Source organism: Trypanosoma equiperdum (assembly GCF_001457755.1).
Source record: "Trypanosoma equiperdum strain OVI genome assembly, contig: ctg_1711, whole genome shotgun sequence".
Lineage (NCBI taxonomy): Eukaryota > Euglenozoa > Kinetoplastea > Trypanosomatida > Trypanosomatidae > Trypanosoma > Trypanosoma equiperdum.
Genome location: NW_027123740.1, coordinates 1 through 26,728, shown reverse-complemented (window position 1 = coordinate 26,728; position 26,728 = coordinate 1). Strand labels below are relative to the sequence as shown.

The window sequence follows — 26,728 nt, the reverse complement described above, 5'->3', positions numbered from 1 at the left end:
CTTCCCTTCCCTTCCCTTCCCTTTTTTTCCTTTTCCGCACACCCATCCTTTTCCCTTATCCCACAAGGAGATGTTTAATGGAAAGTGGACCCCCTATGGAAAGTGAGCGACGGATGGTGCAAGCGGGTGAGGTATATAATAATAAATGTGAAGGTTAGTGTGGTGTTTGACCCCCTTTTTTTCTTTTTCTCTCCCTCCCCTAACGTTCCCACTATATCAGGATGAGTATGTGGGCATGAATCCTTCTTCCTGTACTTCATTAACACTAACATTTTTAACTGATGGTGTGAAGGATGTGATTGAGGATACCACTGCTATTAACTGTGGAAATAATACAATTACCTTTTGGATGAAGGTGTATTGTTCCTCTAAATGAAGAAAAGGTGGTGTAAGAAAAAGCACTGGAAAAGAGAAGAACAATATATGTTTTTTTTTTTAACCTTTCGAGTCGCCAATCGAGGCATTTTAAAAAAACTTTCTGCGCTCTCATTGTTGCGATCATGTATGTTCCGTTTTGTATCTTCTTTTTTTTTTTACCACCTCCTCTCCACCATCGGTTTTTTTTTCTGGTTGTTGTGGTAAAGCGCTAACTACTTCGTACTATTTCAATGGGGATCGCTTATTACCACGTAGCCTTGACACTGAAGTTACTATTTTTTTTTTCGTAATTTGGTGCACTAGTTCTTGAACAAAGTAAAACTGAATAAAGTCTCGATCCTGCCCCTTTTCTCTCTATTTTTGTATTCTTAATCTTGTTTTTTTTCTCCCTCTTCTATTTTTTTTTTGTATTGTTGGACGAAGTGAATTCACATGTCGGATTTAGAGAAACTACGTGCTTGCTGCAGAGCAGTGGTACAACGGCAACGAAACAATGCCACTCTTGATTTTCCATGTGTGATTTGTCAGCAGGTCATTCGTGGGCAGCATGGCAGCATGGAACATTACCGTGTCAGTCATGGCATTTGCACCAGTCACTTTGATGATGTTGCAGATCTTAACGGGTTTCTCTCGCATTTGCGCTCTCTTCTGTTGCCGGCGGGCGACACCAAATTTCATTGTCCCGTTTGTGGTGTTTCGTGCGATGGTGAGGCGTCATTAGTTGCCCATGCCGGTCAATTGGGGCATACTTTCTGGGATGCAAGAGCAATTCCAACACTCGCCCCCTTTTGTATTACAGCTGTTAGTAGTGGTAATGATGAGGTGCAACACGAAGAAGATGATGAAGTCACTGGTAAAGTTATTGATCAAGCATTTTATGATGAGGATGAGGATGAGGATGAAGATGAGGAGTGGGAAGAGGAACCCGCTATGTGTTTGTTGTGCGATACAACCTCTCACAATTGCCTCCTGCATATGAAGGAAGCTCATTCATTTGATTTTGTCGCTGCGGTTCAACAACATGAGGGCGTGAATGATGTATATGACGTCATTCGTATTGTCAATATTATTCGTGGATGCGTTGCTGACGGTACATGTCCTCATCATTACGGTGAGGATTCCCCCGAAGCTGAGAGCTGCCGGCATGAAATTGCTTCGTCATCGCTGCTGTCGCACTTGAGATATGAACCCTTGCATGCATTACCACGAGCGATCCCCACTGGTGACAAGGAACTTATTCCGCGACTTGTGGGGGATACTTTTATATCGTCTATTGTGGTTGGGGGAAATATAAAATTCGGTGAAACCAAGTGCCAAACTGGAGGGGATGAGGGGGAAGATTATCCAATGGTGCCCACTATGATGGAGCTGGCCGCTAAACGACTAGCAAAGGGCGGGGCATGATATAATTTTTTTCGAGACGAGGCGGCGGGGTGATCAATAAGACATGGTGGTTAAGGAGAAAAACAATAACAATAAAACATAACATGTACTTCAAATTTTAAGGCCTGGTCCCGCTATAGGTGAGGAAAGAAAAATGAATATTGCTTCTTACCTCATTTGGTCTTTCATATCGGTTTCAACTAGTCGACGAGTGCAGTTTTGGCAAAAACAATAAGCGAGGCAACAACAACAGCGGCAGCGGCCAGTCGCCTTTATGGTCCCCATGCTCGTGCGGAGTGTATATCATCGGCAGTGGGCAGGTCCGTAAGGAAGCAAAGCTTCAGAAGTGGAGTACACGGAACGTTTAATGTATTTTTGTCAGTTACGTATATTATGTTAATATTGTTTGTTATTGTTAGCTGAACTCATTCATTTTTTTTTATTTACTCCCCGTCAGCAACCACCTCTTACTGAAGGAAGCGTATAAACGTATTCATAGGTTAGAAGGGAAGTATAGAAAGGAACCTGGAAAGCAGCTTTGGGTAAGAAGAACAAAAACAGGAAGGTTTGCGTTCTATTTCATCCGAACATGGACGATGACCTCATCCTCAACTTGGTTCGACTTGTTCGTAATGGTCGAGTTTTAGCGAGGGGGTGCGAAGAATTCATTTTTGGTGGCGTCAGGATGATGGATTGTGGGCCGTGTACCGAAGATTACGCAAGGTTGCAAGACTACTATGCAAAAGAGGGGAATCTGTCGGAAGTTGCACTTGTTGTATCTATTAGAGGAGCTATTGTGGAAATTTGGCGTTTTCAGGATTTTCGCTCTTTGAAGATACCTTTCCCCGCCCCAAGTAGTGCTCACCAGGCCAATTCAGCAGCTGCGAAAATGCAAGCATCCCTGAAGATATTTGTGCGAGTGATTTTTGCCTATCTTCGGATTCACGAACTTTTTTCTGAGCTCACCAACATTCGTGTTTCCGATGTGGAGGCAAAACTGGTGACAGACATGGGAGAGGTTCCAACACTGGAGGCAGATACATGTTCAAAGAGCGTTTGGGCGGTGGACGGTGTAGCGAGTGTGAAGGTCCTTTACAACAAGTTGTGGCGGATCCCAAGCCCTAATCCCAAGACATCTCCCCTAATCGATAGTAATACCACTCCACGTGAAAACTCGGTGATTGAGCTCCTGCGCCTGAGGGCAACTGCACCTGTACCAATCAATACTCGCAGTGACCGCTGCGGGGGAAGTTTGTTGGGAATGGGATCTGATTCGGCAGGCAGTGCACGGTCGGTGCCAAGCCCACTCTTTGCGCCATCCCAAATGCCAAGTTCCGTTGGCTCAACACGATTGAGTTTCACGAACAACCCAATGAAGAGCCCAATGTTACAGGTGTCATATAACCCCCTTCCTTGCGCAACAAATACAGATGACAGTTTTCCTCTCTTTAGGCCGCTACCACAAGCCGATATAGCCGCAGTTCTCGCAAGGGGTGAGGCGCTTACTCCTGCTGTACGTGGTCACACCTTTTCTAATACCCCAAGTTTTGTGGCGGGTGGTGGTTATTCATCGTCAGGGGAAGATGAAGGTGATGTAGCGTGTACAGATGACCAACTAGTGGACTTGTTAGAAATATGTGATGGCATCTCCATCCTTGAGGAAGCCATAGATATTAATATGGTGCTGCAGCGCTTAGATACTCCGCTATTACGACCTTGACAGAATAAGGATGAGGAATGATATGTGGTTACTTGAGATTTTTTCCGCACCAAATAAAAATGCGGCACATCTCGATTACTGTTCTCTTCCACAGTCGATGGCAAACTTTCCCTTTCGGTCTATCAGTTTCTTTTTGTCCTCGTTGCGTACCGTGCTCAAGTCATATTTTTTGCACCTGTATGATATGCGTAATATTGCTTTAAACATATGCGCTGATGAGTTTGTTGTGCACAACCGAGTAGCTGTCTCAGGTTATTTATTGTGTTTTGGACACAACGCATTTGCTGGAGAAAATTGTTTTACTTTTCTCTTGTAGTATCAGTGAGTTTACCTCTTTTTTTGTATATATATTTTTTACTTCTTTCTATGCACATCTAGACTCCATACGTGTGTTTGGTACTCACTTCACTATCGTTGCTAATTTCCGTTTGGGAGTTACAGCTGTACGTATCCCAGTTCTTTTTTCTTCTTTTGCTCTTCCTGGAATTGCTATGTGGAGTAATTCTTTCCTTATGCCAAGAAAATATGTGAGTTTAGTGGAGTGGACTGGAGAAAAAGAAAGGCCTCCACACATCGCTGTAATTCATTCTTTACTTACTGTGTGCCCTGATGATTGCGAGAGTGGGAAAATCCACTATACAAAACAGTAGTTGTGTTCCGGAGCGAAAGTACTTTATATATATATGTATATATGTATTGAGACGTTGTTTAGGAGGACTTTCTCGTATCCCTATTGATTCCCCTCCCCCATCCGTGAAGATTTCCGTTGTATCCCTATCTGAAACTATTTCGTCGGTAACTTTTCGTTTTTCCACGATTACTACCATAGTTAGTGCCATATTTTAGGAAATAATAACGTCACTACTTCAGTTGCAGAGGCGTATTTTTTCTTCACATGCGTCATATACCTCACAGTTGGCCCACTGCGCCCTTACAGGCGAACGTTACTCACAGGAACTTGAAAGAGAACTGATACGTTATGGCAAACTCATGCATTTCACGTCGTCACGTTGGATTACTGAGCAGCAGCGGCAGCGGGAAGGTTTGGCACTACGTTGCGCAGAGGAATATCCTTTTTGGCCCCATGGAGTTATGGGGCGTGAATCCGCTTCACTCATAATGAACACCGTATTCATAGAAGAAACGGATTTATTTCTTTTCTTCACACTAAGACCTCTTCCTGTTCGTAGGTTGGCGCGTGAGGAGCACTGGCTCTTTGCAGACTGTGCGTGGAGCTCATTCAATAAAAATCAAGCGAAATTTTCTCATTTAGAGAACCTCTTAACAACCGTGAACCGAGTGGTGCGATGCTCCAATGCAAAGGATTCAGCGGTTGGACTGCAGAAATCCCATAGTTGTAAGAGCGCATATTCTTCTTTTGTTACTACAGGAGTTACCAAAAGGAATCGAGCATTTGAACTCATGTTTCCCTCTTCCGTCACGGAGGGGCGTTCAGCGGAGGTATTTTGGGTTGGCCGCAATGATATTATTTCACACAAACTGGCACTTTTTGAAAATGCTGTGTGGCTTCCCCTCAATTCTACTCCAGTGGCACCCAAATGCCTGTACAACGCGGACCAAGTAGTAATGCCTTAGTTGTTTGTTTGTTTTTTTGCGGAGATAAAGTAGAAAAGTTAGAGCAACTTCGCGTGTATATATCCCTGTGAATTGCTGGTTGTGTTTGTTTTCCGTGAACATCTTATATATATTAAATATGTATATTTTATTCCTCTTATAAACAAAAAATATTGCACCTGCACATGTAAACAACCGCACAACATGCAGATAACTAGATACATATACATATATTTACGTTTTTTTGTCCTTTAATTAATTATGTTTGATTGTTCCACTACTGTTGGTATTTATCTCCTTTACAAGTAACTGCTCTTTACTTCCCCAGTTCGACTGGGTGCATACTTACGGATGAAAGTTATTTATTCGCTACTTATTTTGTCATTTAGGACACACGAAAAAAGGGTTGTCGACCTCATCGGGGACTGCTGAGCTGCATCCGATTGCTTTATTATTTTTTATTTGTTGCTGTTGTTTTATTTTTCTTTCACCCTTTTCATAAGAAGTCGGAGGAGGAGGAGACGACTGTTGGGGTGTTTTTTGTGAAAATCATGGGAAATAATTGTCAAAGGGTATTGGTGGGGATACTGGTTACTTACATGAATAGCTCCTCAGATTTTTTTTTAAAACCTAAAGTAAAATAACAACGACACCGAAGTAGGTGTGAGAAAGAAAAACAAAAGGTATATTGAAAAGTGTCGAACAGTTTGAAGCAAATGGGAATGGAGAAAAGCTGTAAATCATTGCGCACTCCAACTCTTGCTTCTTTTTTTTTATGTGGTGCACGAAAAGCAAAAAGAATCGTAGAGCAAGGGTTACGCCAATCAAACGAAAGTGTGGGTACCGACGAAGATTAAGAAATGCAGAGTGCATACACAATAAAGGTTAGTGAAAGGCAGGCTGATGGTGTTCGTGATGTTTCAGTCTTCCATCATGGGGAACTTCACTTTTCAACATCACACCGGAATATGAAGTGGGCCGTTCTTACGCGATTCCCAGCTCCTTTTACACAACATGGGGGCTCCTTACATCCGGCGGCAATCTCACTACCAGATGAAAAATGCGATGTCGCCTCTGCTTGTAGGGGCAACGAGAAACAACGGGATCCAGTTGTTGTTGGGAAGAGTGATATCGACAGTGGGTCAAAACTCATGTATGAATACCTCTGCGTTTTCCACTGCGATGAACCGCGGAACCGTCTTAGTCACTACACTGCTCATCAGCCATGGACTATTTGTTCAGCGTACAGCACAGCGGACCCGGCTGCCGTGACGCACTTCGTGCTAAACAATATTAATCCCTCCTGCGTTGTGCCCGGTCTCCGTGGTGTGTTTGTTCATGGCACACCGCAAAGTGTTCCCACTGTCCCATCACCGTTAATTCAAGTCGGTGTAAACACCTTTCAGCCCGCTGCTGATTTGTGGTGGATGGTCTCTCAGTTGGCGATTAATCCGGTATATGTTTCCGTAGGTGGAGGTAACCCCGCCACGTGTCTTCCCACAGGCGACGCCGCAGCGAATTCAACACGCATGCATATTTACAACTGTGAGGACAACATGGAGTGCGTTGCGCCCAAATATGCACTGGTAGGGTCTACTGTTCTCGCCCAGTTTCAGGTTTCGGAAGATAGAATGATGGTGGTTGCAGTTGGTGGAAATGATGTTCGTTTGGCTATGACCACCGTTAGTGAGCACGTGGGAATTATGTTGTGGGTGTGGTGGCCCCAACGGTTGCATATGCCTAATCTCCGCGTTAAGGGTGCCTCTGTCTCGTTAACGGTGTCGGAGAGTTGCCGTGCCAACGTGCAAGTCCTGTTTCTTTTCGACGCCTCGCGTGGTTCGCTACACGTTCTGAGGACACCGGATCTTCTTACAGCTAAGGGATCGCTGGACTTACTGTTTACCATATCAACAAATTGCCCGCCCGTCGTTCTTCCCTGTATGTGCTCTTCCATGATGCAACCCATCATGGTTTGCAATAGGCCTTCTGTGAATGAAGTCGCGCTCTACTACGTCCCGGAACTATTACGAACACCACTGTCTACCAACTACATGGCCACAATGTCTCTTAGCGGGGTGCTACCTAAAAATGTTATCGTTGAAGGAGTGTCGTACCACAACGGTTCGACCGTTGTTTTCGAGGCTGCAGTGGCCGGTAGTGATAGGGAGCCATCTGTTGCAGCTAGTCATCAACAGTATGCATTCAACTTTCCTTCACTTCTGGATGAACAACATCCGCTTGCTCGTTTCATTTTGGAGGCTCTTGAGCCGGTGTTCGAAACTGAATGTGTGGCCCTACTGCAATGTGAGTTGCTCCGACGCTCGTGGAAAAGTAAACGCAAAGGGCAAGTATGGGACTTTGGCACTGGATGCTTAGAGCTTATTGCAAACATTGTACACAACAGTATGTCTCCCAATAGTGACAGAAGGGGTAGTCCTTCTGGGGGGGGAAGATACGCGGCAGCGGGTGGCAGCGGTAGTGGTCGGTCCGTCAGTCAAATGTGTGATGCTGCGCCGTCCGGTTTGGAGTTGCAAACTTCCTCAGCTTGCACGTTTGTAGACAAAAATTTTCGTCTTTGCGACGTCGTAGCGGATCCCATTCTCATGACAGCTGACACACTGCAGAAAAATGCCTTTCGGTTTCAAGACCGAGGACATCATGAAAACCATGGAAAGTTTAGTTCTGAACTTGACCATGGAAACATATGGACAAAGAAACAATGTGGGCTATGTGTTTTCACACTCCATCTACTCTACGAAAGTCTCAAGTTACAGGAACGCTTTTGGATTCTACTTGAACCTTTGGCACGGTTAAACCTGCGACTAAGTGAAATTATGCAGTGGTCTCAGTATACTCGTTACTACTCAACATGCTTGTGCGAAACGGAAACTGAAGATTTTGCAGGACACACCACAACTGGCGCCTCTCGAACGGGGACTACCGTTTCTTTCCAGCGCGCGCTCCCCGAGAACCTTCTTATTGAGTATTTCAAATTTCACGCCTCTTCCTCGACAGCGGCAGTTATGAGTGGTGCGCCTCCCTTATTGTATACTATTCTTCAGCGTGTGCTTAAGGGGAAAGCACGGACTTCCGGTGGTTGGCCCGCTATTCGTGGCATCACCAGCAGCAATCCACTTTCGTTGGCCAACAAACTCTTTTTTATGCTGGTAGATTGCTTCGATGCACCGCAAGTGACCGCAAGAGTACCTACGAGTTGGTGGTTCACCTTGTGCAAAGGGTTGCTGGAATATGATATTGACCCCAAATTCGTCTCAACGGAGCTCTGCGCTGGCGTTGGGCAGCCTATCGAGAGAGCGTTGTGTATTGCAAAGGACCATCCCGACGATATATGGAATGATGACTTTAATACGATAATTGGGCGTTTGGACAGGCTTCAGCACAATTTAACATCGACACGGTGCGTCAATCCAGCTGGTGATGTTGTGCGGACAGCACAAGAGAGGGCAATCGGTAGGGAGTACAGGGCCACATTGAACGATGACGATGGTGTTATTATGCGGCCTGACTTTCCAAAGCGCTGGGGTGATTCTCGTTTAGATATTGTTCAGAGCATGTTCAATACGGCGGCACCGATCACCCTGCCCAGTCAAGTGGATGGTACGGATGCAATATACGGTTCATTAAGGAACCTTTCAAGGAGAGCAACTGCCTTACCTGTTGGACGTGGAATGTTTACCCTATGTACGCAAAATTTTCGGGTGAGGGACAGTGTCCCGATACCTCCACTCAACCTGGAGGGGCGAACTAGTGATGGCATCACCATTACAAATAATTTTGAGGAGGCAGAGCCAGTGAATATCATATGGCCGCTTTTCCATAACGGGTGTGCTGCAGGACTGCGATTTCTTTCGTTGCCCCATTTCAAAGGACATCGTTCAGCAAAAGAGGAAGAATCCATCACACGGCATTGGGTGCTCTATCAGACACGAAATATTTCTTGCCCAGCATCACGATCTGGACTTCTTCTAGCTGCGGGCCTACTCGGCCACCTTAAGGTCCTTCAACGGACCGATATTTATTCCCTTCTCGTATCACCACAGTCCCAGTTCTCGGGACGCGAAGCGGTTACGATTGCTGTGTTGCTGGGGTTAAGCTGTAGTTTACGTGGCACATCAAACCCTGTTGTGTTCAATTGTGTCTCAATGCATGTGCAGTCACTTACGCCAGCCACCGAAGACATCGAAGTTTCACTTGATGTACAAACTGCCGCCTCCGTGTCACTTGGGCTTTTGTACCAGGGAACACCCGATGCCTTTTTTGTCGAGATGTTACTCATTCAAATGTCACGTCTCCCTTCGGATGAGCATTTCCGAGACCGTGAGGGTTACGCCCTTGGTGCAGGTTTTGGTCTTGGACTGTTGCTGCTTGGAACCGGAAGCTCCCATGGCGTGCCCAATGTGGAAAACCGTTTACTGAAGTTTATGGAAGGGGCTCGCCGCGAGGCCGCACCATCCGCGTGTGAAGGACTTGAAGTATTCAACGAAGTCAACCCTGACAGCGGCCACTTTCTGACACGAGCACAAATGGCGCGAAACGCCAAGGAATCGTTTAGGAACCAATCTACACGAGTATACGAAGGCGATTGCTTTAATATAGCTGTCTCCGGTCCTGCTGCTGTGGTAGCACTGGGGTTCATTTATCTGCAAACCAACGATGCGCTCATAGCAGATAAGATTGCTCCACCCAACCGTCTTGTGGGATTGCAAGGAGTTTTCCCGGAGTTGTGCCTCCTTCGGACGATGATGTCTTCCCTTATCATGTGGTCCAAGGTTGAGCCAACACAAGAGTGGATTTTCCAGAATGTCCCATCCTGCCTACTCCGTCTCGTGCACTCACCAAAGAAAAGTGGTCTCGCTCCGTCGCAGATTCGCTATCTGACGATGAATCTTGGTTACTGCATTGCTGGTGCTGTTCTGGCAATGGGCATGCGGTTTGCAGGTTCTATGAATGCGGACGCCAAGGTGACGGTACTTGCGGAATTAAATGGGTTTCTTCGTGGTTTTATCGGTTCTACCAAGACGGGGATCACAAGTATACAGAATTCTACGGGCGCCTTTCTTCCGTGCATTTCGGCGTGCGCGATAGCATTGGCACTAGTTACTGCTGGAACAGGTGATGTTCAATGCCTCGCTGTTATGCAAAAGTTGCACAAACGCATGAATGTGGGTTATGGCGATCATCTTGCTATCTCCATGGCTACTGGACTTCTTTTCCTCGGTGGAGGGCAACTGACACTTTCGAACTCGCTTTCTTCTGTTGCGGCCCTTATCATGGCTTTCTACCCTGTTTGGCCTGAGACAGCGTCTGACAATAGAATGCATCTGCAAGCATTGCGACATCTATACTGTCTCGCCGTGGTTCCCCGACTTATTGAAACAATTGATGTGCTAACGAACCGTCCGGTGTCCGTTCCTGTTCGTGTCATTGTTAATCGAGGAAGGTTGTTTCAAAATGAACCTTCGAGTGTTGTGAAAGAGATGTGGACGCCTGTGCCGAAGGGTAGAGAAAACCAAGCGGTCCGTATGGTGACACCATGCCTCTTGCCTGAACTTAGTACAGTTGCACAAATCGAAATAAGGAGTGCTCAGCACTATAATATGACCATATGCAACATGGACCCCAATGTCATTGGTGATGGTGGTATTGTTGTTCGCGTTCTTGAGAAAAATGTAACCAGCACAGAGGACGGCAAATCTGGTCGTAGCCTTGGGGAGGAACTTGTGGTGAGCTGGATACAACGCCTATTCCATGAACAAATGCAGTTGCGGCCCGGACCAATAGAAGCTGGGGTCATCATTGACAACGTAAACCTCTTGTTCACCTGTCAGGAAAGATTTCTAGCGGATTTGAGTCATTCCGAGCGGGAGTTTTCTTTAGATTTTATAATGAACGTGCGTCGGACGTTAAACCGACGGTACAGCGGCCTATTGCGACATACCGGAAGGTTGTCCACGCGGCACCCTCTTTCTCAGTTGATTAAGAAGCAGAAATCCGTGTATAGCACGGCCTCTTCTCTTGTACAGACACTTGTGAGTGATGATGGGCACTCCAGTGACCTTGCGCCTATTGCGGAAGCCCTTCTCATGTATGCCGAGGCCACAGGAATGGAGTCAACGGGTAACAGCGAAGCCTTCCACGTTTCTTTTGTCATGCAATGGCTTTCTCAGGCACTTCACTTTTACGGTCTTGTCGGACGGACAAAACCTCTGTCGCAGTTGCTAACCAAGTATACTGACGTACTTCAACGGCGGGAACAAAGGGTTTACGCACTCTACCGCATGAACCAAACCTTGTTGCTTCGCCCTGAAGTGCTTGAAGACTTGGTGGATTGCTGTGTAGAGCTGGCAAACTAACCGTGCATGCGCAAACGTGCGTGCGCGCCTATAGATTCGAACCGTATCCTTGAATTTTATACTTCTTTTGACCTCCATCTACCATCAGATGGTCGCCGGGTGTTGTGTGCCCGATAGTGCTGTTTTGCTATAGCGTATGTCAGTGTACATTTCATCCCCAGTTTTGCCTCCTTTTAACCTGCTGGTACATAAAGTACAGTTTAAAGGGGTAGCAGTTGCACATCACTTTGGACCTTTCTTTTGAGTTTCCTCCCGAAAATTAATCTCCCACTTTCCTCATTTCTATCCCTTGACCCTGCCGTATTCACGCGAACACGTTTGTGTGTGATCTTTAACTACATGTTCAGTAACTGTAAGTGAATAGAAGAAGGTAGCACACTTTGTAGGAATATACGCATTGAAGGTTATATTTTTGTTACTTATATTATTGTTTCACTGCTATCTATCATCACTATGGATGATGATAAACTTGTGATGTTTGACGCCAATGGCGCCATACGCATGTACGACCCGGAGAAATTCGACCAACTAGTGAAGACGATCGAAGTCGAAAAACGCTTTACCACACGTATGGACGAGTTCAAGAACATCGTCAATCAGACTATGTCGATTGTTGAGCAACTGGGAAAGGCCATTGAAGAGGAAAAATTGAAAGCGATTGGATCTCGCAACATCGTAGAAAGCGAAGCAGAGGAGCGCTTTCGCACTGTACAGGAGGCGCAAGTAAGGCTCCGTGAAAAGCAAGCGGAACTCGACCGTTATATTGCAGAATATGATTCATTGAAGAAAGTGGAACAAGAACAGGAGATGTACATCAAGCACCTGAGTCACGCCTCGCGTGAGTAGCTGGACACAGTTAACATGGATAGAGTGATTATGTTTACGGGTGTATGTACGATGAAGGAAAGGGAAAGGAAGGGATGACAGCAGCTAAAATATTATTTTATGTCACGTATTCCTCTCCCCTTCCCATGTGCCCCTTGTCTCGTATGCTTCGGTTCACATCTGGGAGAACAAGGGGGGAAGTGGAGGTAACATTAACGGTGAGTATAGATTTTTGTTTATGATTGCTTGATGGTTGATGCGGGTAGTTCTTTTGTTTTTGGGGCTACTCATGCGATCTGTTTGTTCATATATATATTCTCGGTAGCTACGAGCACATCTCTCATTCTTTATTTTATTTACAAGTGTTTTGCAGCAAAACTATTGCTTACTCATTTGCTATGTTTACTTTATTACTGCCTTCCACCTTGTCATTCCCCTCCCATCCCTACCCCGGTCGTTTTCGTTACTGGTTTTAAAACCGACTTCCAATAGGAAACTGTGGGCAGGACGTCGAATTTGGAATTCATTGCAGAAAAAGCAAGTGTTTAGGCAAAGGGGAAAGGATAGAGGCTTATCAGCTAGAAAATTTCCGTGTAGTTTTCCACCACGTCTCAGATGGAACTGCAGTCGCTTATAGACACGGTGAGTTTGCAAAAACTGCTGCTTCTGGGTGCCTTGTTGCGTTTAATTCTTATCGCGTATGCATTCTTTCATGATCAATGGTTTAGGGTAAAATATACGGATATTGATTACATGATCGTTGTGGATGGGGCGCGACACATGTGGAATGGGGGCTCTCCTTTCGATCGCACGACGTTTCGTTATACCCCCCTTCTTGCTGCGTTAGTGATGCCCAGCATTTGGATTGCGAATCCCATGGGAAAGTTGATATTCGCTTCTTCGGACTTAGGTGCGGCGTGGTATTGTTACGGTGTGCTGAAAAGTTTTGCCAAGGAAAGAAGTGCGAAGTGGATGGTGTCTTTATTTATCTTGTTTAATCCGATTGTTCTGAGTGTGTCCACACGGGGGAACAGCGACATGCTGGTTACTTTCATGAGTTTGATGGTTTTGTCTAAGTTCGCTCGTCGTAAGTGCTATCAAGCAGCGGCCGTTCTTGGTTTCGCCGTTCACTTTAAGATATACCCGATAATATATGCTCTTCCGCTTACCCTTGGTGTGTGGGAACAATCTGTTGCGGCGAGCACAAACACGTGGAGACGGGTGGTCAAAACAGCAGTCGTCGTGTCAATATGCGCACTAATGGCTGCAATTTCCTTCGCAGTACCCACGGTCCTTTGTTACATGAAGTATGGACAACAGTACCTCAACGAGGCCTTTATTTACCATGTATATCGCGAAGATCATCGTCACAACTTTTCACCGTATTGGTTGCTGATGTATCTCAACATGGCGAGACGTCATCTGGGACAAGGTGTTGACTTCTCCCCGCGCCTCGTTGCGTTTGTTCCTCAGGCAGTGGTGTTGAGTTTTGTATCGTACAAACTCCGCCGCAACACGGCGCATGCTTGCTGTGTGCAGACGGTGTTGTTCGTTGCCTTTAATAAAGTGTGCACTGTACAATATTTTGTGTGGTTTATCCCCTTTCTTGCGTTCCTTTTCTGTGAGCCAAAAGAGGTGGAGGACGACGAAAGTGGTGGCAGCGGTGCGTTCAAATTTTTTTCCTGGGTGAAGGCGCTCGGTGTGGTGCTGATGTGGGCAGCAACCATTCCTCTATGGGTCACCACCGCCGTGCCGCTGGAGTTTCACGGTTATAGTGACTTTGCACAACTCTGGATTGTTTCGTGCCTTTTCTTTTTGGCGATGGTTGTACTCGCTTCCATGTTAGCACGCATTGCGTATCGGGTTCAGTGTACGAAGTGTTCAGCGAAGTCGATCAAAGTAGCTTAGCGCGGTGTTGTCGATGTCTTACAGTTGGCTTGCAAGTGGGTGTTTGCTTCGCGGTGGATTGGTTTAACCCGTAAGAGAGTACTCAACATCCCTTCCCCAACCTGCGTTTTCTCATTTCTTTTTTTTTTGGAGTTTTTTGTCACATTGAAATATAAGGAAAGCGTCGACCGTATTACATACCCGTAATTCCTTTAACACCACATTCGTCCACGTGTCCACGTCACCCAAACCTTGTTACTTGAAACCGAATTAGTTATCTCTTATCTTGTTACATCGTACGATAAACACTTCTTTTTTCTGTAAGTCTCATTCGCCCACTTTCCGCTTCTACTCCTGAAGGTTACGCTTCACGCTCCCGTTTGGGTTAGAACAAAGGAGGAATATAAACAAAGAAGGGAGAGGGGAGAACTGTCCGCAAGGGAGAGTGATCCTTAATATTTTCTCTAGAAGGGATTGCAATGGTTGTGAGTCTTTCCGGTTATTCTCCGCGGGAAGTATACGAGGTAGAGTGTGCCAAATTTAACTGCAAAAAGAATAGTGCAATATGTAACTTCCTTTCGGAGCGGCCGGATGACTTTAAAAGCATCAGCGTTATTGATTTATCAAAGAATTTTGTGGGGCCAAAAGGTGTTCTGCCTCTTCTGGAGGTTGTTCGTCTCTGTGAAAATCTCGAACTTTTGAATCTGTGCGGTCAACAACTAGATAAAAACGCTATTGACGCACTCTGTTTGGTGTTGCGTAGTCATCCCACTGTAATTCATTTAAATCTCTCGGCCAATCCACTTAGTATGTCGGCAGGTACATCGCTTCTCTTGCTGGCGAAGGACAATCCGCTTATTCAGCACATCAACCTCACAGATAGCTTCATCAAACCATCTGTTCTGTTGGCGATTAATGCACAATTGGAGAGAAACAGAGAATATAGAGGTAAGGAAGCGGACCGAGCAGATATAATTTCAAACGTGCAAAGGAATGAGAAATTAAACGGTGGTGATGTTAGAATACCCTTGCAGACATCGCAAGAGAGAGGGGAAGTTCTTTCAAGGCCTATGCAACCGATTGTGCAAGACCAAAATGTGACATCGCGTGAAACAGATGATCAGGCATACGATTCCTTGTATCCCCATGATTTGGGTGCCCTTTTGGCTAGTTTTACACATGAGGTTCATGATGTCTTGTTTGATGAAGATCCGACATCATACGTAGCGAAATATTGCTCGGTGCGGCGGACATGCTTTCACGATGCAGACTTTCGTGCTGATAGAGTCCCTCTTCGTCGCGGTGTTAGGCGGTGGGATGCCTTCGCCTGGAGGCGTGTGAGCAAGTTGTTTCCATCAGCAACGTTACTTCCGGAAGCTGGGGAAGATAAGACACTGGTATTCCCTCGCGAATGCTTCCAAGCATATTCGTGGGTTTTTACCTGCGTTGAGGCTGTTTTCAAGGATGCGGCAATCCTTCGTGATACTCTTTTCACTTCTTACGATGTGGATCACGGTGTTTATGGTATTCGCGTGTATGTGGATGGGCGGTGGCGGTACGTTATAGTCGATGACTATCTTCCCGTTAACGAGAAGAACGAACTCATGTTCACAAAACCCGTTGACAATAAATACTTCTGGCCTTGTATACTAGAGAAAGCATTAGCCAAGATGTACGGTGGTTATTTGGCACTTGATATAGAATTTATTTTGGAGTCCGTTCCACGAGCCCTTTCGATGACTCCTGAAGCAACCACCCCAACGAACACGCCACTACTTGCGTCCAACGGTTTTCCGAACACTGTAGAGTGTCGTGATGACGATGTACGGCGTACGAGCTGCGCCAAAACACTACAAGACCTCAGTGGTGGGGTGGGTATTACTCGCTTCCTGCGTACTGCTGAATTTCAGAAGGATGAGTGGTGGGCCTCTATGCTAGATATGTCTAGGTCTGGTGCTATTATGGTGGGGATAACAGACTTTGAAAATGCCCTTCCCGGTATAGAGACGGCTCACGCATACCGCATTACCCACGTGCAGCAGGTTGGTGGAATAAAGCTCGTCATGCTTTCCAGTCAGTGGTCGCCCCAGCAGTGGAAGGGCGATTGGTCAGATGATTCTTGTCTATGGCAGTCTCATCGTGATGTCAGTATGACTCTTCGAAAAAAAAGGTTGGCCGGCGACCACTTTGGGTTTTGGATGTCGTATAACGACTTCCTTTCGGTTTTTATTCAGGTGCATATTTGTCATGTGTTTAATGGCTTTACACAGCATGTTGTGGAGTGTGAGTGGGGTAGGGACACCGCAGGGGGGCCATGCTTTGACCATCACTGGCACCTCAATCCACACTTCAAACTGCGACTGTCAGAGAACACGCTCTTTTTCATCAACCTTTCCCTACCGGACACGCGCTTTGCACCAACGTGCGTTAAGGCGATGGGGATGCATATTCTTAACAGCCCGCGGTACCCGGTATGCTACCTACATAACACGCAAGATTGTGTCGTCGCAACCGATTATGTGGAGACGGACTCGATTTCCGTAGAGGGCAATTTTACAAAAGAAGGTGTTTATTGGATAGTTCCCAGTGCTGACTTGACAGGGGTAATGAGCAGGTTCATCCTCCGCATGTTTGTGAGCTCACCATTTGTTTTCTCTTCAGAAGTGATTGGCAACCACTGGAATACGCTGAAATTCTCCGATATCATAGAGTGTAGTGGCGAATTCTGTGCGGGGGATGACAACGCGCAAGTGCTTATTCGGTTTCTCACAAATGACAAGATTAGAGAGGAGGTGTCGGTAGGTCCAATTGTTGTGAAGGTGGCAACACCAGAGGATAAGAACCTTGCGATTGGGCTGTTCCTTGTACATTCAAGTTTTGCGGGATCGAAGGCGTCCAGGACCCTTGGAGTTGTGGATAAAGGGGATATTGTGGCTTCGAGTCCTTATGCAGTTACTGACAGGGCTTACATTATGGCAGACGTTTGCGATAACGACGTGTACACATTGATAACATGTATTAGTCCCACCGGCTCACGCGCGGAAATCGAATACACCCTATGGAGTGCCATCCCCTCGCCGCAGCATACCATTTTACCTGTATGGGGAAGGAAAAGCGTTACAGTGTCGTGGCCTGAGGGGAGTGGTTCTTTCTATGGGGTGAAGAACAACCCGCAAATTGAGATATGCCCTGAACGCGATTTTGATACGTTCGTTATCAAGATGAACCTCGTGGAATGTAATGTGACCGATCCTGCGATTGTTCTTTTCGTGCTTCAAAACGCCGGGAATAAGGGGGATGGTATCAAGGGGAAAATACCAGCGAATCAGGTGTTAAAACGCTCTCAGTATGTGCGACACCACTTTGTACAGTGCGAGCTGCAACTGCTAGAACCGACGGACTCCCTTTTGGTTATTCCTTGTCTGCAGCCCACGGGGTCGAAAGGGGCGTGTGCCATAACGGTTTCAACGGAAACTTCCGATTTTTCTGTTAGAGTGTTGTCGAGTGTTTAAACAATTGAGAGAGGAGTATGATGGTGGATATTCACTGGTGAAATGTGGCACCACGAATTAATAATGGTGGGCAGTGCCCACTGGTGGGTGGGGGTGAGGGGAATTGCACCTAATTTTCACATGTAAAGTGTTTTCCTTCAGGCGATCGAAAGAAAACGGCAGGCGTCAGTACTGTTGGTGTTGATTTTGTATGTTTAATGTGTTTACGAACCAACAAAAGGGAGGAATGTTTACGTATACATGCGGATTAGACTCACTGTCTCCTATTGCACTTGCTGTTGTTTGTAACTGGTGTGCTTTTGGTTAGGCGTCAGCTCTGTAATAATATCTGATGGCCGGAAAGCCATAACAGTAACCGTACACTTTACTTTGTTTCTTACGTGGCATCCTCTTCACATCTCCACACCCTTTCACATGCACATTTGTCGATGATAACGTACAAGTTGGGCTAACGAAAAACGAAGCAGAGTAAGTATAAACCACGGAGATGAGCACCGAAGACATTCTGATTGAATGCCCTCTTAATGTTGAGGTTGAGGAAGAAGCAGATGGCATCAACGATGTTGTTCGTTTAGAGGAAAATCAATTATCTACTGCACAACTACTCTGTCGAATTACGTCCCTCATCGCGATTGGGGCGTTTATATACTTAACTTTTTGGAACAACTCTCAGTTCTGGGCCGTAGTATTTGTCTATCATCCATTGTTTATGGTAGTTGCTTTTATGGGCGCGCTTCCCGAGCTCATGTGCACTGTTGCTGGTTTTCATAGTCGGAAGTTTCCATTTAGTCGCGTCATAAGAACGCATCTCAAGTGGACTATGGTGTTTAAGGCATTAAGTTTGCTTGGCATAGTCGCAGTAGAGTGGACCAAATTCGTCAAATCCAAAAATCATTTCAAGTCTTGGCATGGGATTATCGGTGCCGTGTGTGAAGCTTCTCAGTTTTTGGAAGCACTCGTAGGTCTCAGCATGTATTTCAATGCTGGTGGTCGCTTCTTCAGTTCGTCTCAGGCGCGTTTGCTTCGTGTGGCGCATCGACTCCTTGCCGTCGTGGTTATTTTAACGGGATTAACTTCCATGTCGTTGGGCATGTTCACCAAGTTTGCCGTGGAAGTGTACGGAGCGTTGGCCGTGCGGGTGGCATTTGCCATTCTTCCCATTGTTTTGGCACTGTGGGGTTATGCTTGCCCCTTTGTGGCCTGGTAAATGAACGAAAGAATCAAAAAGAGAAATAGGGCAGGGTATACTAAAAAGGTGCACGAAAAGGCATTTGGTCTGAGCGGTGGTCGTCAACAAGAAAAGAAATGTTGCTGGGGAGTTTTGTCCAAAAAAAATAAAATAATAGTGATAACCCTTTCATTTGGAAGCTTGTGCTCCTCTGTTCTTTGCTGCTTTTTTTTTTTGTCAGCCTGCTGAGAGTGTTATGTAACCTACACCATTTATCAAATGGCAACTTGCTTTCTTGTGGTGGAGCATGCCCAAATATTTCGCTATATGGGTGTCAGGGAATGTGATAGTCTCGTCGGTTACAGTAGTGGCAGTAGCTGACTTTCTGTCGTCTTTTCCCCTCACTTGTATTGTCAGTTGTTGGTGGCACGAGTATCGTTGTGCAGGCACATACGCACGCACAGTCATACAAGGTGATATCGAAATTTGCATTTACTCCTCTCTTCTCCCTTATTTTTGAATGTTGCCACCTTTTCCCCTCCCCTCCTATTTTTGTTTGATGAACATGCACCCCTGAAGAGAGAAGGGATGGGGGGGAAAACAAATGTAAAGGTTCTTGGAAGACCGACGCAACCGACAGGAACCTTTTTTCTCCGAAGCATGGATCGTGACCCTGACAGCCGACCCTTTCTGCGGTGCGAAATGAGGCGAAGAAGTGACCGCAGTCTTCCCAATACCACTTTGTCGCTTCACTACGATGAACCTAGCCGCAGTCAGTCGAGGCAGTTAGGCGAACGCCGCCGCTTTTTCAAGCAACCCACCGAAAGTCCCTTTTCACCCGCGAGAGCCCAGCCGGAGCGCCGTCTCCTGCGCCGCGGGTCCCCCAAGTGCTACGCGTCCAGTTTGGATAGTGCTCTCTGCGTTTCACGGGACTCGTCGCCATTCCGCTCTTCGATAAGACGTTGCCGGAAACCGCCTTTTAATGACCGGTCAGCAAGCGAACCGCGGCCCTCACGTGTTCCTCTTTCGGGTGGTCGTGGGCAACTCAACTTGGGAGATCTCGTGCCAATGCCAAAACCGCCAAAACAACGGCTTATACCACCACCCATGGAAAAGAAACCATTACGTACCGCACGGCGCCGCACACCTCTTCCGTTGTCGCAGACAACACCGGAGAGACGCAGGGGTGTGAAAATGTTTGATGCTAATGAGTACCAAAACGCGTTCGACGGGGGTCAAACCGCCTCGCTTCTGTTTAACCGTACTCCTAGTGATGTTCCAACCGCTCATCAGAGAACTCCAAGTAACATAAGTGCTCGCAGTAGTGCCTCAGTTAGATCGGACACTTCTGAAGCCGGTGTGGCAGGGCAGGCGAGGGGTCGAGACTCGCCATCCACTGCGAGGAATTCGGTCACACGGAGGGCGCGAAGCATGACACCAACACGGCGTAATTATGATATTATTACGGGATTGCCACTATAACCTAATCGCTGTGCATGCCCTTACTCTAAGAGCAGTAGGTACTATAGAAAACTTTTTTTTCAGTTTCCTGTAGAACTTGATATAGATGGTAGATAGGCGTGCGAAGTACTTACTTTGTTTTATATCTTCCTCCTCCCTTTTATCCCTTGGACGTTTTTGTTATATTTATTGCGCACATACATGATACCACTTGGTTCCCCATCCCACACCCCCCGTGCTATTAAAATGCCTTCCCACAACAACTACCACTTCATGCCATCCTCAATGAGACTACAATAGTGAAGCAAAGGAGTGACGGGGGGAAAAAAGATAATGGTTTACTACTTCACTCTTGCAGCCGATCCGTCGGTCATATGCTACATGGGTCGTGACAAATACGAAAACGAGAAATTAATTAAATACGGATGGCCGGAAGATATTTGGTTTCACGTTGATAACCATAGCAGTGCTCACGTTTATGTGCGTATGCCAAAGGGTAAAGGTTTAGATGATTTAACCCCTGCGATCATTGAAGAATGCTCTCAGCTCACCAAGGCGAACAGCATTGAGGGTTGTAAGCTTAACAACGTACGAGTTGTGTACACGCCCTGGAGTAACTTACACAAAACAGATGGCATGGAAGTGGGGCAGGTGGGGTTTCACAAAGAATCTCTCCGCCGGTACCATACCGTTGAAAAAAAAAACAATGCTATGTTGAACAAACTGGAAAAAACAAAAGTCACGAAAGACGACGTTGATTTCCAAACTTTAAAAGACGAACGGGATGCGGAGGAGAGACGAGAGAAGCGACAGGCTTTAGCAGCCCAACAACAGCGCGAAAAAGAAGAAGCTGCGGCTCGGAAGAAGGCCGAAGAACTACGCTCGTACGCGTCGCTTATGGTTGAGTCGAAGATGCGAACAAATCAGGAACATATTCCAGATGAAGATGACTTCATGTGAGCTCTGGAGATCTTTCCACGAAGTAGCAACTTCTTTCCCCCCTCCCCCTTCTAGTTGGTGTATCACTTCGCCAGTATACATCTCAAGGGTGTCACGTTTAAGTGCTGCTGACGTTTCCTTGGAAAAGAGGAAGGAAAGCGAAATTGTTTCGAGTTGCTGTGTGATCGAGGAAATCGATGGTTGCCTGAAAATTTCTAAAACCTCCCCTCTCAATTCTTTCTCTCCCTCACATTTCTTCACCGGAGACTGGCACACACAAAAAAAAAAGTACAGAAGAGAGGGTTGATCTATAAGTTGTTGCTGCGAAAGAGTTGTAGCACAAATGCTCTTGGGATGCCGTCGGTTTGTCACACACGCCGTCGGACAATCTTTCCCCCACGTAACTTCTCCATTACGTGGTAAGCGGTTGCTGCGCTTGCGCCATGGCTGCCCTCGCGCTAAACCACTGCTCTCCGCCGAAGGGGATTTGCACACAACGCCGTTGGACCGTCCCCCGCCAACAGATATGCCACTCGCGTACTTGCAGGGGGAGATTTTGGATATGGAGAAGTATCGGACAGAAGAAGCTGTTTGGTCGAGAAACACAGTGCGGGAAGCGTGGAATGCGATTAACCACACACTGCACGATACGACCCCCGGCGTTGATGCAACGAAGAAGAAGGAGATAATTGAAAAAGACCTTGTAGGCTTGGCTCTCTGCACGTCATATGCGGAAGTGAAGCACCTTCTTTCTCTGTTGACGCCCTCGCTTCGTTCACATATTGTTTCTCAGCCCTCCTATAAACAAACCGAGGTGGAGGAGTTTTTTCTCCATCTTGGACAAGACATCGAAGTGAGAGGTGCGGATTGGGTGATTCAGGTTCCGCCCCCGTCGGTGACCGATTTGCGTTATACCCTTGAGCGGGTGGGCCGATTTGGCGATGACGGCCGTGGGTGTATTGGACACACGCCGCATCGAGTAGCCGTGTGGCGCGGGCGGTTGGGGGAACCGTTAGGACTCACTATTCGTGTGGGACGTTATGTGCCGAATGTTGCCAGGGCATTGGTTCCTCTTGCACGACGAGGTAGTGTTTTGATACTCTCCAAGGCGGGTATGGGAAAGACCACAATCCTGAGAGACCTCGCTGCTTCCCTCTCTCGTGATCCGGCGAAACCCCGCGTTATGGTCGTTGATACCTCGAACGAAATTGGAGGTGATAGCCCGATGCCGCTGCCTTTTCTAGGGCGTTGTCGCCGTATCCAGGTCCCGCGTCGCGAGGAGCAACAAGAAGTAATGAAACAAATTCTTCAAAACCACTCACCGGAGTACGTAATTGTTGATGAGGTTTCCACTACCGCCGAAGCAGAAGTAACGTGGTCCATTTCCCAACGGGGAGTTCATCTCGTTGCCACATGCCATGGCGAAAGTTTAGCGGGGTTATTGCAAAACCAGTCACTGAACTTGTTGGTGGGAGGCACCGCGCATGCATTTCTTAGTAACGAGGAGCGGCGGTTACGGAACAAGATCAAGAAAACTATCCTCGAGAGGCCGCATTCATCACCGTTTAAGTTTGTTGTGGAACTCCATTCACGGAAATTCGCTCATCTTTATGTGGATGTAAACCAGGCTGTTGATTGTCTTTTGGACCAGGGGGATGCGAGACGAAGTGCACGGATTGGGAAAACAATTGCCATTGATGAGCCACTGCCAGATGAGGTGATGGGTTTAGTTATGTCTCAAGAAAAGGAAGGTTCATATGCAAGAGAGCCGTCACACGAATCGTGGAGTGAGTGCAACGATGATGACAGTTGCGCCCTCGCCGGGCGGGAGGGGTGGCGGCCAAACAACCGGCCCGAGAGGCAGCGAGGGACTCGGTCGCATGGATGTCGAAAAAGATCAAATGACGACTTGTTGGACGAACTGAATAACTTTAATTAAGGCACCAATTTTTATCCAACGATAAGCTACAGAACAAAAAAAAAGTACATACTAAGGGTTTTCTTTCAAAAACAGAAACATACCGACTTGCCCCAGCACATACTGGACGGAAACGCCGGATTCGAGGAATATCAGAACATCTCGCACGTAGCAAAGGCTCCTGTCATCACGTTTTGATACTTTTTTCTTCTTCTTCTTGAATAGTCCCTAGATTTCTTCCAACGTCAGCACTTTTGTTTAAACTTTCTCTTTCTGATTTCTTTTTTAATTGTCTGTAAATATGTATTTGCGGTCCTGCTCAGCCATAGTTAATTACGCCCACTAGCAAAGGGCAGATGATATCATTGCGGGGAAACATAGGTTTGCTTACCCGGCGGCGCCACGCCGTTATCACTCTCCACTCTGCATTAGAGTTGTGTGGTGTCACACGTTACAAGAGTTCATTACCCAACAGCGCATTAACTGCTCGAACAGCGGAGGCCCTCTATTCCATGGAACATTACCATAAGCAATGCCTCAATGAGGATGAGCGTCGGCAAGTCGAAGTGCAAGCTTGGGAAGAACTAATGAACCTTCCTGATGCTGCAGTGGAGGATGCGTCCTCAAGCGTTGTCGCCGACATTCTCGGTTCCTGGTGCTATTTTTCGAAATTTTGGGACCGAGGAATACAAGGCCCCAACCCATCAGACAGTCCTGAAGAAAACAACGTCAAAAAGGTCAATGTTCCTCTAATCGCAAGGGAATTCCACCGACCCCATTCCCCATCAACAGTTGACACGGCACCACCACCCCGCGCGAATCCACTAGATGAAGTGCTGGACTTTTGAATAAGAATTTTTTTTTTAAATGTAACACCGCATACTTTTACATATTTTCTCCCGACATTTTTTAATTTACCGACAATTCCGTACATCACCCCTCAATTCACCACAACATTTCCCCGAAACCTCGTCAAGGAAAAAAAAGAAAATATGGTTTTCTTCACGAACGCGCAATCGGCAACAAAGCAAAACAAACTGAAAACAACGTAGATCTTCAAAAAAGCAAGGAGAATCCCAAGGAACAAGAAAATACAAATACATACTATCACCTTCACCACCAACATAAAAGAAGAAGCATTTTACAAAACTATGAAAAAGCTGAGGGGTCGACACCCCCTTCGGAGTGTAATTTTTGAAGAGAATTACCGAATAGAAACGGGAGTTTCGTATACCGCTCTGGATGAAAGCTTTCCTGTTGTTCATGGCTTTTTTTTTCGTATCGAAGGGGGGAAGGTACACTTTTGTCGGCGTGCAAGTGAGTTTAGCACGTAGTCGCCACACAAATACTGAGGCATTTAGTGGGCTGGTAAATGAACTCAAATCATTTTCCAACTGGAGGGAAATATCAGAGAAACTTACGTGGGAGATTATATATGTACATCAAGAGGACTGGAAAGGCGTTGCGGATGTTCAGAATTGCGAGGCAACGGGTGAAGCGAGAATGAAGAGAATTCGTACTCAGTCTGGCAGTACAAATTGTCCGCGTGAGGATCGAAGAGGAGTTAATAAAGCTAATGCTCTTTGGAAAATGTTTTTTTTTTCAGTACCGTCTTCGGGTGGGAAAGAATGCGATTCCCACTTTGTTTTCTTCCGCTGTGACGGACTCCAGTGTGAGTACCTTACAGACACTTCTTCCCTGATAATGTCTTCATATCAACATCATTTATTTTGATTACTCTAATGAGATGAATACTTATGTTATGTTGATTTGAATATAACCGATGTGTCTCCCTTTTTATATTCATAAATAATTAGATGCGAAATACCATACTTATTTAACCTGTTTGCAAAATAATGTGTTGATTGACATATACGTTATGTTCACCTACATTTTTTTGCATATAGTCTCACCATGCTTGTACACTTGCCCAATTGGGGGGGGGGGGGCTAAAAACAAAGCATGTTACATGAGTACGCAAATACATTTTTAACAATTTATTCGTTTTTATTTGGCTTCTTATGAAGTGAGGACAAACTTCACATTGTTGAGTAGCTAAGTTCTTTTCGCAGCCTCATGATAATAATAATTATTATTAATATTGTATGCCTTACATTGTCACGTAAGAGGAGGAGGAGTGAAACAAATGCTATTTGTTTAAGTTAGGTTTTTTCTATCTTCTCTTTTCATTGTTCACATAAACATTGCATGTTAGTGTTTTCGACAAAGCAGTGCATTCAACAATATTAGCATTTTTCAGTAATAATAAAACATAAATATATCTATGTGTTCCTCTCTATTTATATTTTTAATGTGCATGCGCTTACGGTACGAAAGAAAACATCTATTGTATTAAATTTTTACCACTTATTACAACTTAATAGTTGGATTCCTGCATGGTGCACTCCAACTCTCCCTTCCTATCTGCTTATCTACAACACTTTTATTTCTCACATACCATCACATGATTCTAATAGGGATATGGTTATACTAGCTGATTCCGTGATAGCTTCCCCCCTTGGTTTTTTTTCCAAAAATGACGGGAAATGATACGAGAGATGTTGGGACCTCCAACGAAAATTCGTTTCTGTTACTTTGACAAGTACATGATACAGTGTTAGACTTAAATGCGGGGATGGAGTTCATTAAAGGACAGATGAAAATACAGAGAGATGAAATTGCGTCTATGGATATGAGACTTAGCAAACAAATGAAAATACGGGAGGAAAAAGGTGTGGATATAAGTAGGACGTTGAATTGGCTGACGTTACTGGTTGAAAATGAGCGTCCTGGTGCATATGAATCTGCGTACAATGTAATACAGCGCGTAATCTCATATGACGATAATAAGGGATTGCTGGGGTTGCATGTTGAGGAAAGGGTTGCTAACCTTCGGGCAGATGAAAAATGCCATACCAGGTTCGACCGAAATGGGCCGATATTGCATGTTATCACCTCTAAGAAGGGTTGGTCATGCACAGATTTTGGTGGAAGAGATGCATGCGACATGTTTGTGCGCAAGGAGACGGTACGTATGTGGCACAGAATCCGAGCACATTTGGATGATTGGTTACCGACTGGCTCCCAAGTGTCCCAACAGCCCCTCTTACTTGTTTGTTCTCGGGAGATCGGAAAATCCTGTGGTCCGGAGAATACAGCGATGTGCCCTGACGACGCCGGCCACCTCAACGTGGTGTCAGAGTCCAGTACCCCGTCTCATCGCGGGAAACCAAGAGCCAGCAGCGTTCCTTTCATGGGCAACACTGCTGTGCTCCGGCTACGGCATCATAAAGGACAGGGATCAGCAGCGTCTTGCTGGGACACCGTCTTTTATTTGTCGGTCCCTGGGCATGTGCCAGCGTGCCGTCAGCAGTATCATCCGCACTAAGATGCTGCTGTCCGGTGATGTGGGAGAGAATCCCGGCCCGTCGTTGTGCGGGATTCAGTGGAACTGCGCCGGGCTATCTCAAGGAAAGAGATTAGCATTAGCACGTCGGCATACATCCCACCAAAACGCACATTCACGGCAAATGACTTAGATACGCTTCTGACGACCGACGGTGCCCAGCTCATCGGTGCAGACGCTAA

The 26,728-nt window shown here is 46.1% G+C and overlaps 12 protein-coding genes across 12 annotated transcripts; all 12 read left to right on the top strand.

The window, feature by feature from the left end:
* Positions 1-810: 810 nt before the first annotated feature.
* On the top strand, positions 811-1,782 carry TEOVI_000676100 (C2H2 type zinc-finger (2 copies), putative; the record flags this gene model as incomplete). The annotated part of the gene is made up of 1 exon (XM_067222824.1): positions 811-1,782. One exon carries the CDS (start codon positions 811-813, stop codon positions 1,780-1,782), a length of 972 nt encoding a protein of 323 aa, XP_067078925.1.
* Positions 1,783-2,350: 568 nt separating this feature from the next.
* On the top strand, positions 2,351-3,481 carry TEOVI_000676000 (uncharacterized protein; the record flags this gene model as incomplete). The annotated part of the gene is made up of 1 exon (XM_067222823.1): positions 2,351-3,481. One exon carries the CDS (start codon positions 2,351-2,353, stop codon positions 3,479-3,481), a length of 1,131 nt encoding a protein of 376 aa, XP_067078924.1.
* Positions 3,482-4,471: 990 nt separating this feature from the next.
* Positions 4,472-5,077, top strand: TEOVI_000675900 (uncharacterized protein; the record flags this gene model as incomplete). The annotated part of the gene is made up of 1 exon (XM_067222822.1): positions 4,472-5,077. The coding sequence occupies one exon, from the start codon at positions 4,472-4,474 to the stop codon at positions 5,075-5,077; it is 606 nt and encodes a 201-aa protein (XP_067078923.1).
* An 839-nt stretch (positions 5,078-5,916) lies between these two features.
* TEOVI_000675800 (cyclosome subunit 1, putative) lies at positions 5,917-11,430 on the top strand (the record flags this gene model as incomplete). Its single annotated transcript, XM_067222821.1, has 1 exon — positions 5,917-11,430. One exon carries the CDS (start codon positions 5,917-5,919, stop codon positions 11,428-11,430), a length of 5,514 nt encoding a protein of 1,837 aa, XP_067078922.1.
* A 453-nt stretch (positions 11,431-11,883) lies between these two features.
* TEOVI_000675700 (intraflagellar transport protein 20) lies at positions 11,884-12,276 on the top strand (the record flags this gene model as incomplete). The annotated part of the gene is made up of 1 exon (XM_067222820.1): positions 11,884-12,276. The coding sequence occupies one exon, from the start codon at positions 11,884-11,886 to the stop codon at positions 12,274-12,276; it is 393 nt and encodes a 130-aa protein (XP_067078921.1).
* A 594-nt stretch (positions 12,277-12,870) lies between these two features.
* On the top strand, positions 12,871-14,163 carry TEOVI_000675600 (GPI alpha-mannosyltransferase I; the record flags this gene model as incomplete). The annotated part of the gene is made up of 1 exon (XM_067222819.1): positions 12,871-14,163. One exon carries the CDS (start codon positions 12,871-12,873, stop codon positions 14,161-14,163), a length of 1,293 nt encoding a protein of 430 aa, XP_067078920.1.
* A 458-nt stretch (positions 14,164-14,621) lies between these two features.
* On the top strand, positions 14,622-17,654 carry TEOVI_000675500 (calpain-like cysteine peptidase, putative; the record flags this gene model as incomplete). Its single annotated transcript, XM_067222818.1, has 1 exon — positions 14,622-17,654. The coding sequence occupies one exon, from the start codon at positions 14,622-14,624 to the stop codon at positions 17,652-17,654; it is 3,033 nt and encodes a 1,010-aa protein (XP_067078919.1).
* Positions 17,655-18,141: 487 nt separating this feature from the next.
* On the top strand, positions 18,142-18,861 carry TEOVI_000675400 (ferric reductase transmembrane protein, putative; the record flags this gene model as incomplete). Its single annotated transcript, XM_067222817.1, has 1 exon — positions 18,142-18,861. One exon carries the CDS (start codon positions 18,142-18,144, stop codon positions 18,859-18,861), a length of 720 nt encoding a protein of 239 aa, XP_067078918.1.
* Positions 18,862-19,410: 549 nt separating this feature from the next.
* Positions 19,411-20,304, top strand: TEOVI_000675300 (uncharacterized protein; the record flags this gene model as incomplete). Its single annotated transcript, XM_067222816.1, has 1 exon — positions 19,411-20,304. The coding sequence occupies one exon, from the start codon at positions 19,411-19,413 to the stop codon at positions 20,302-20,304; it is 894 nt and encodes a 297-aa protein (XP_067078917.1).
* A 312-nt stretch (positions 20,305-20,616) lies between these two features.
* TEOVI_000675200 (protein of unknown function (DUF814), putative) lies at positions 20,617-21,243 on the top strand (the record flags this gene model as incomplete). The annotated part of the gene is made up of 1 exon (XM_067222815.1): positions 20,617-21,243. The coding sequence occupies one exon, from the start codon at positions 20,617-20,619 to the stop codon at positions 21,241-21,243; it is 627 nt and encodes a 208-aa protein (XP_067078916.1).
* Positions 21,244-21,565: 322 nt separating this feature from the next.
* Positions 21,566-23,161, top strand: TEOVI_000675100 (uncharacterized protein; the record flags this gene model as incomplete). Its single annotated transcript, XM_067222814.1, has 1 exon — positions 21,566-23,161. One exon carries the CDS (start codon positions 21,566-21,568, stop codon positions 23,159-23,161), a length of 1,596 nt encoding a protein of 531 aa, XP_067078915.1.
* Positions 23,162-23,496: 335 nt separating this feature from the next.
* TEOVI_000675000 (uncharacterized protein) lies at positions 23,497-23,988 on the top strand (the record flags this gene model as incomplete). Its single annotated transcript, XM_067222813.1, has 1 exon — positions 23,497-23,988. One exon carries the CDS (start codon positions 23,497-23,499, stop codon positions 23,986-23,988), a length of 492 nt encoding a protein of 163 aa, XP_067078914.1.
* Positions 23,989-26,728: the final 2,740 nt, after the last annotated feature.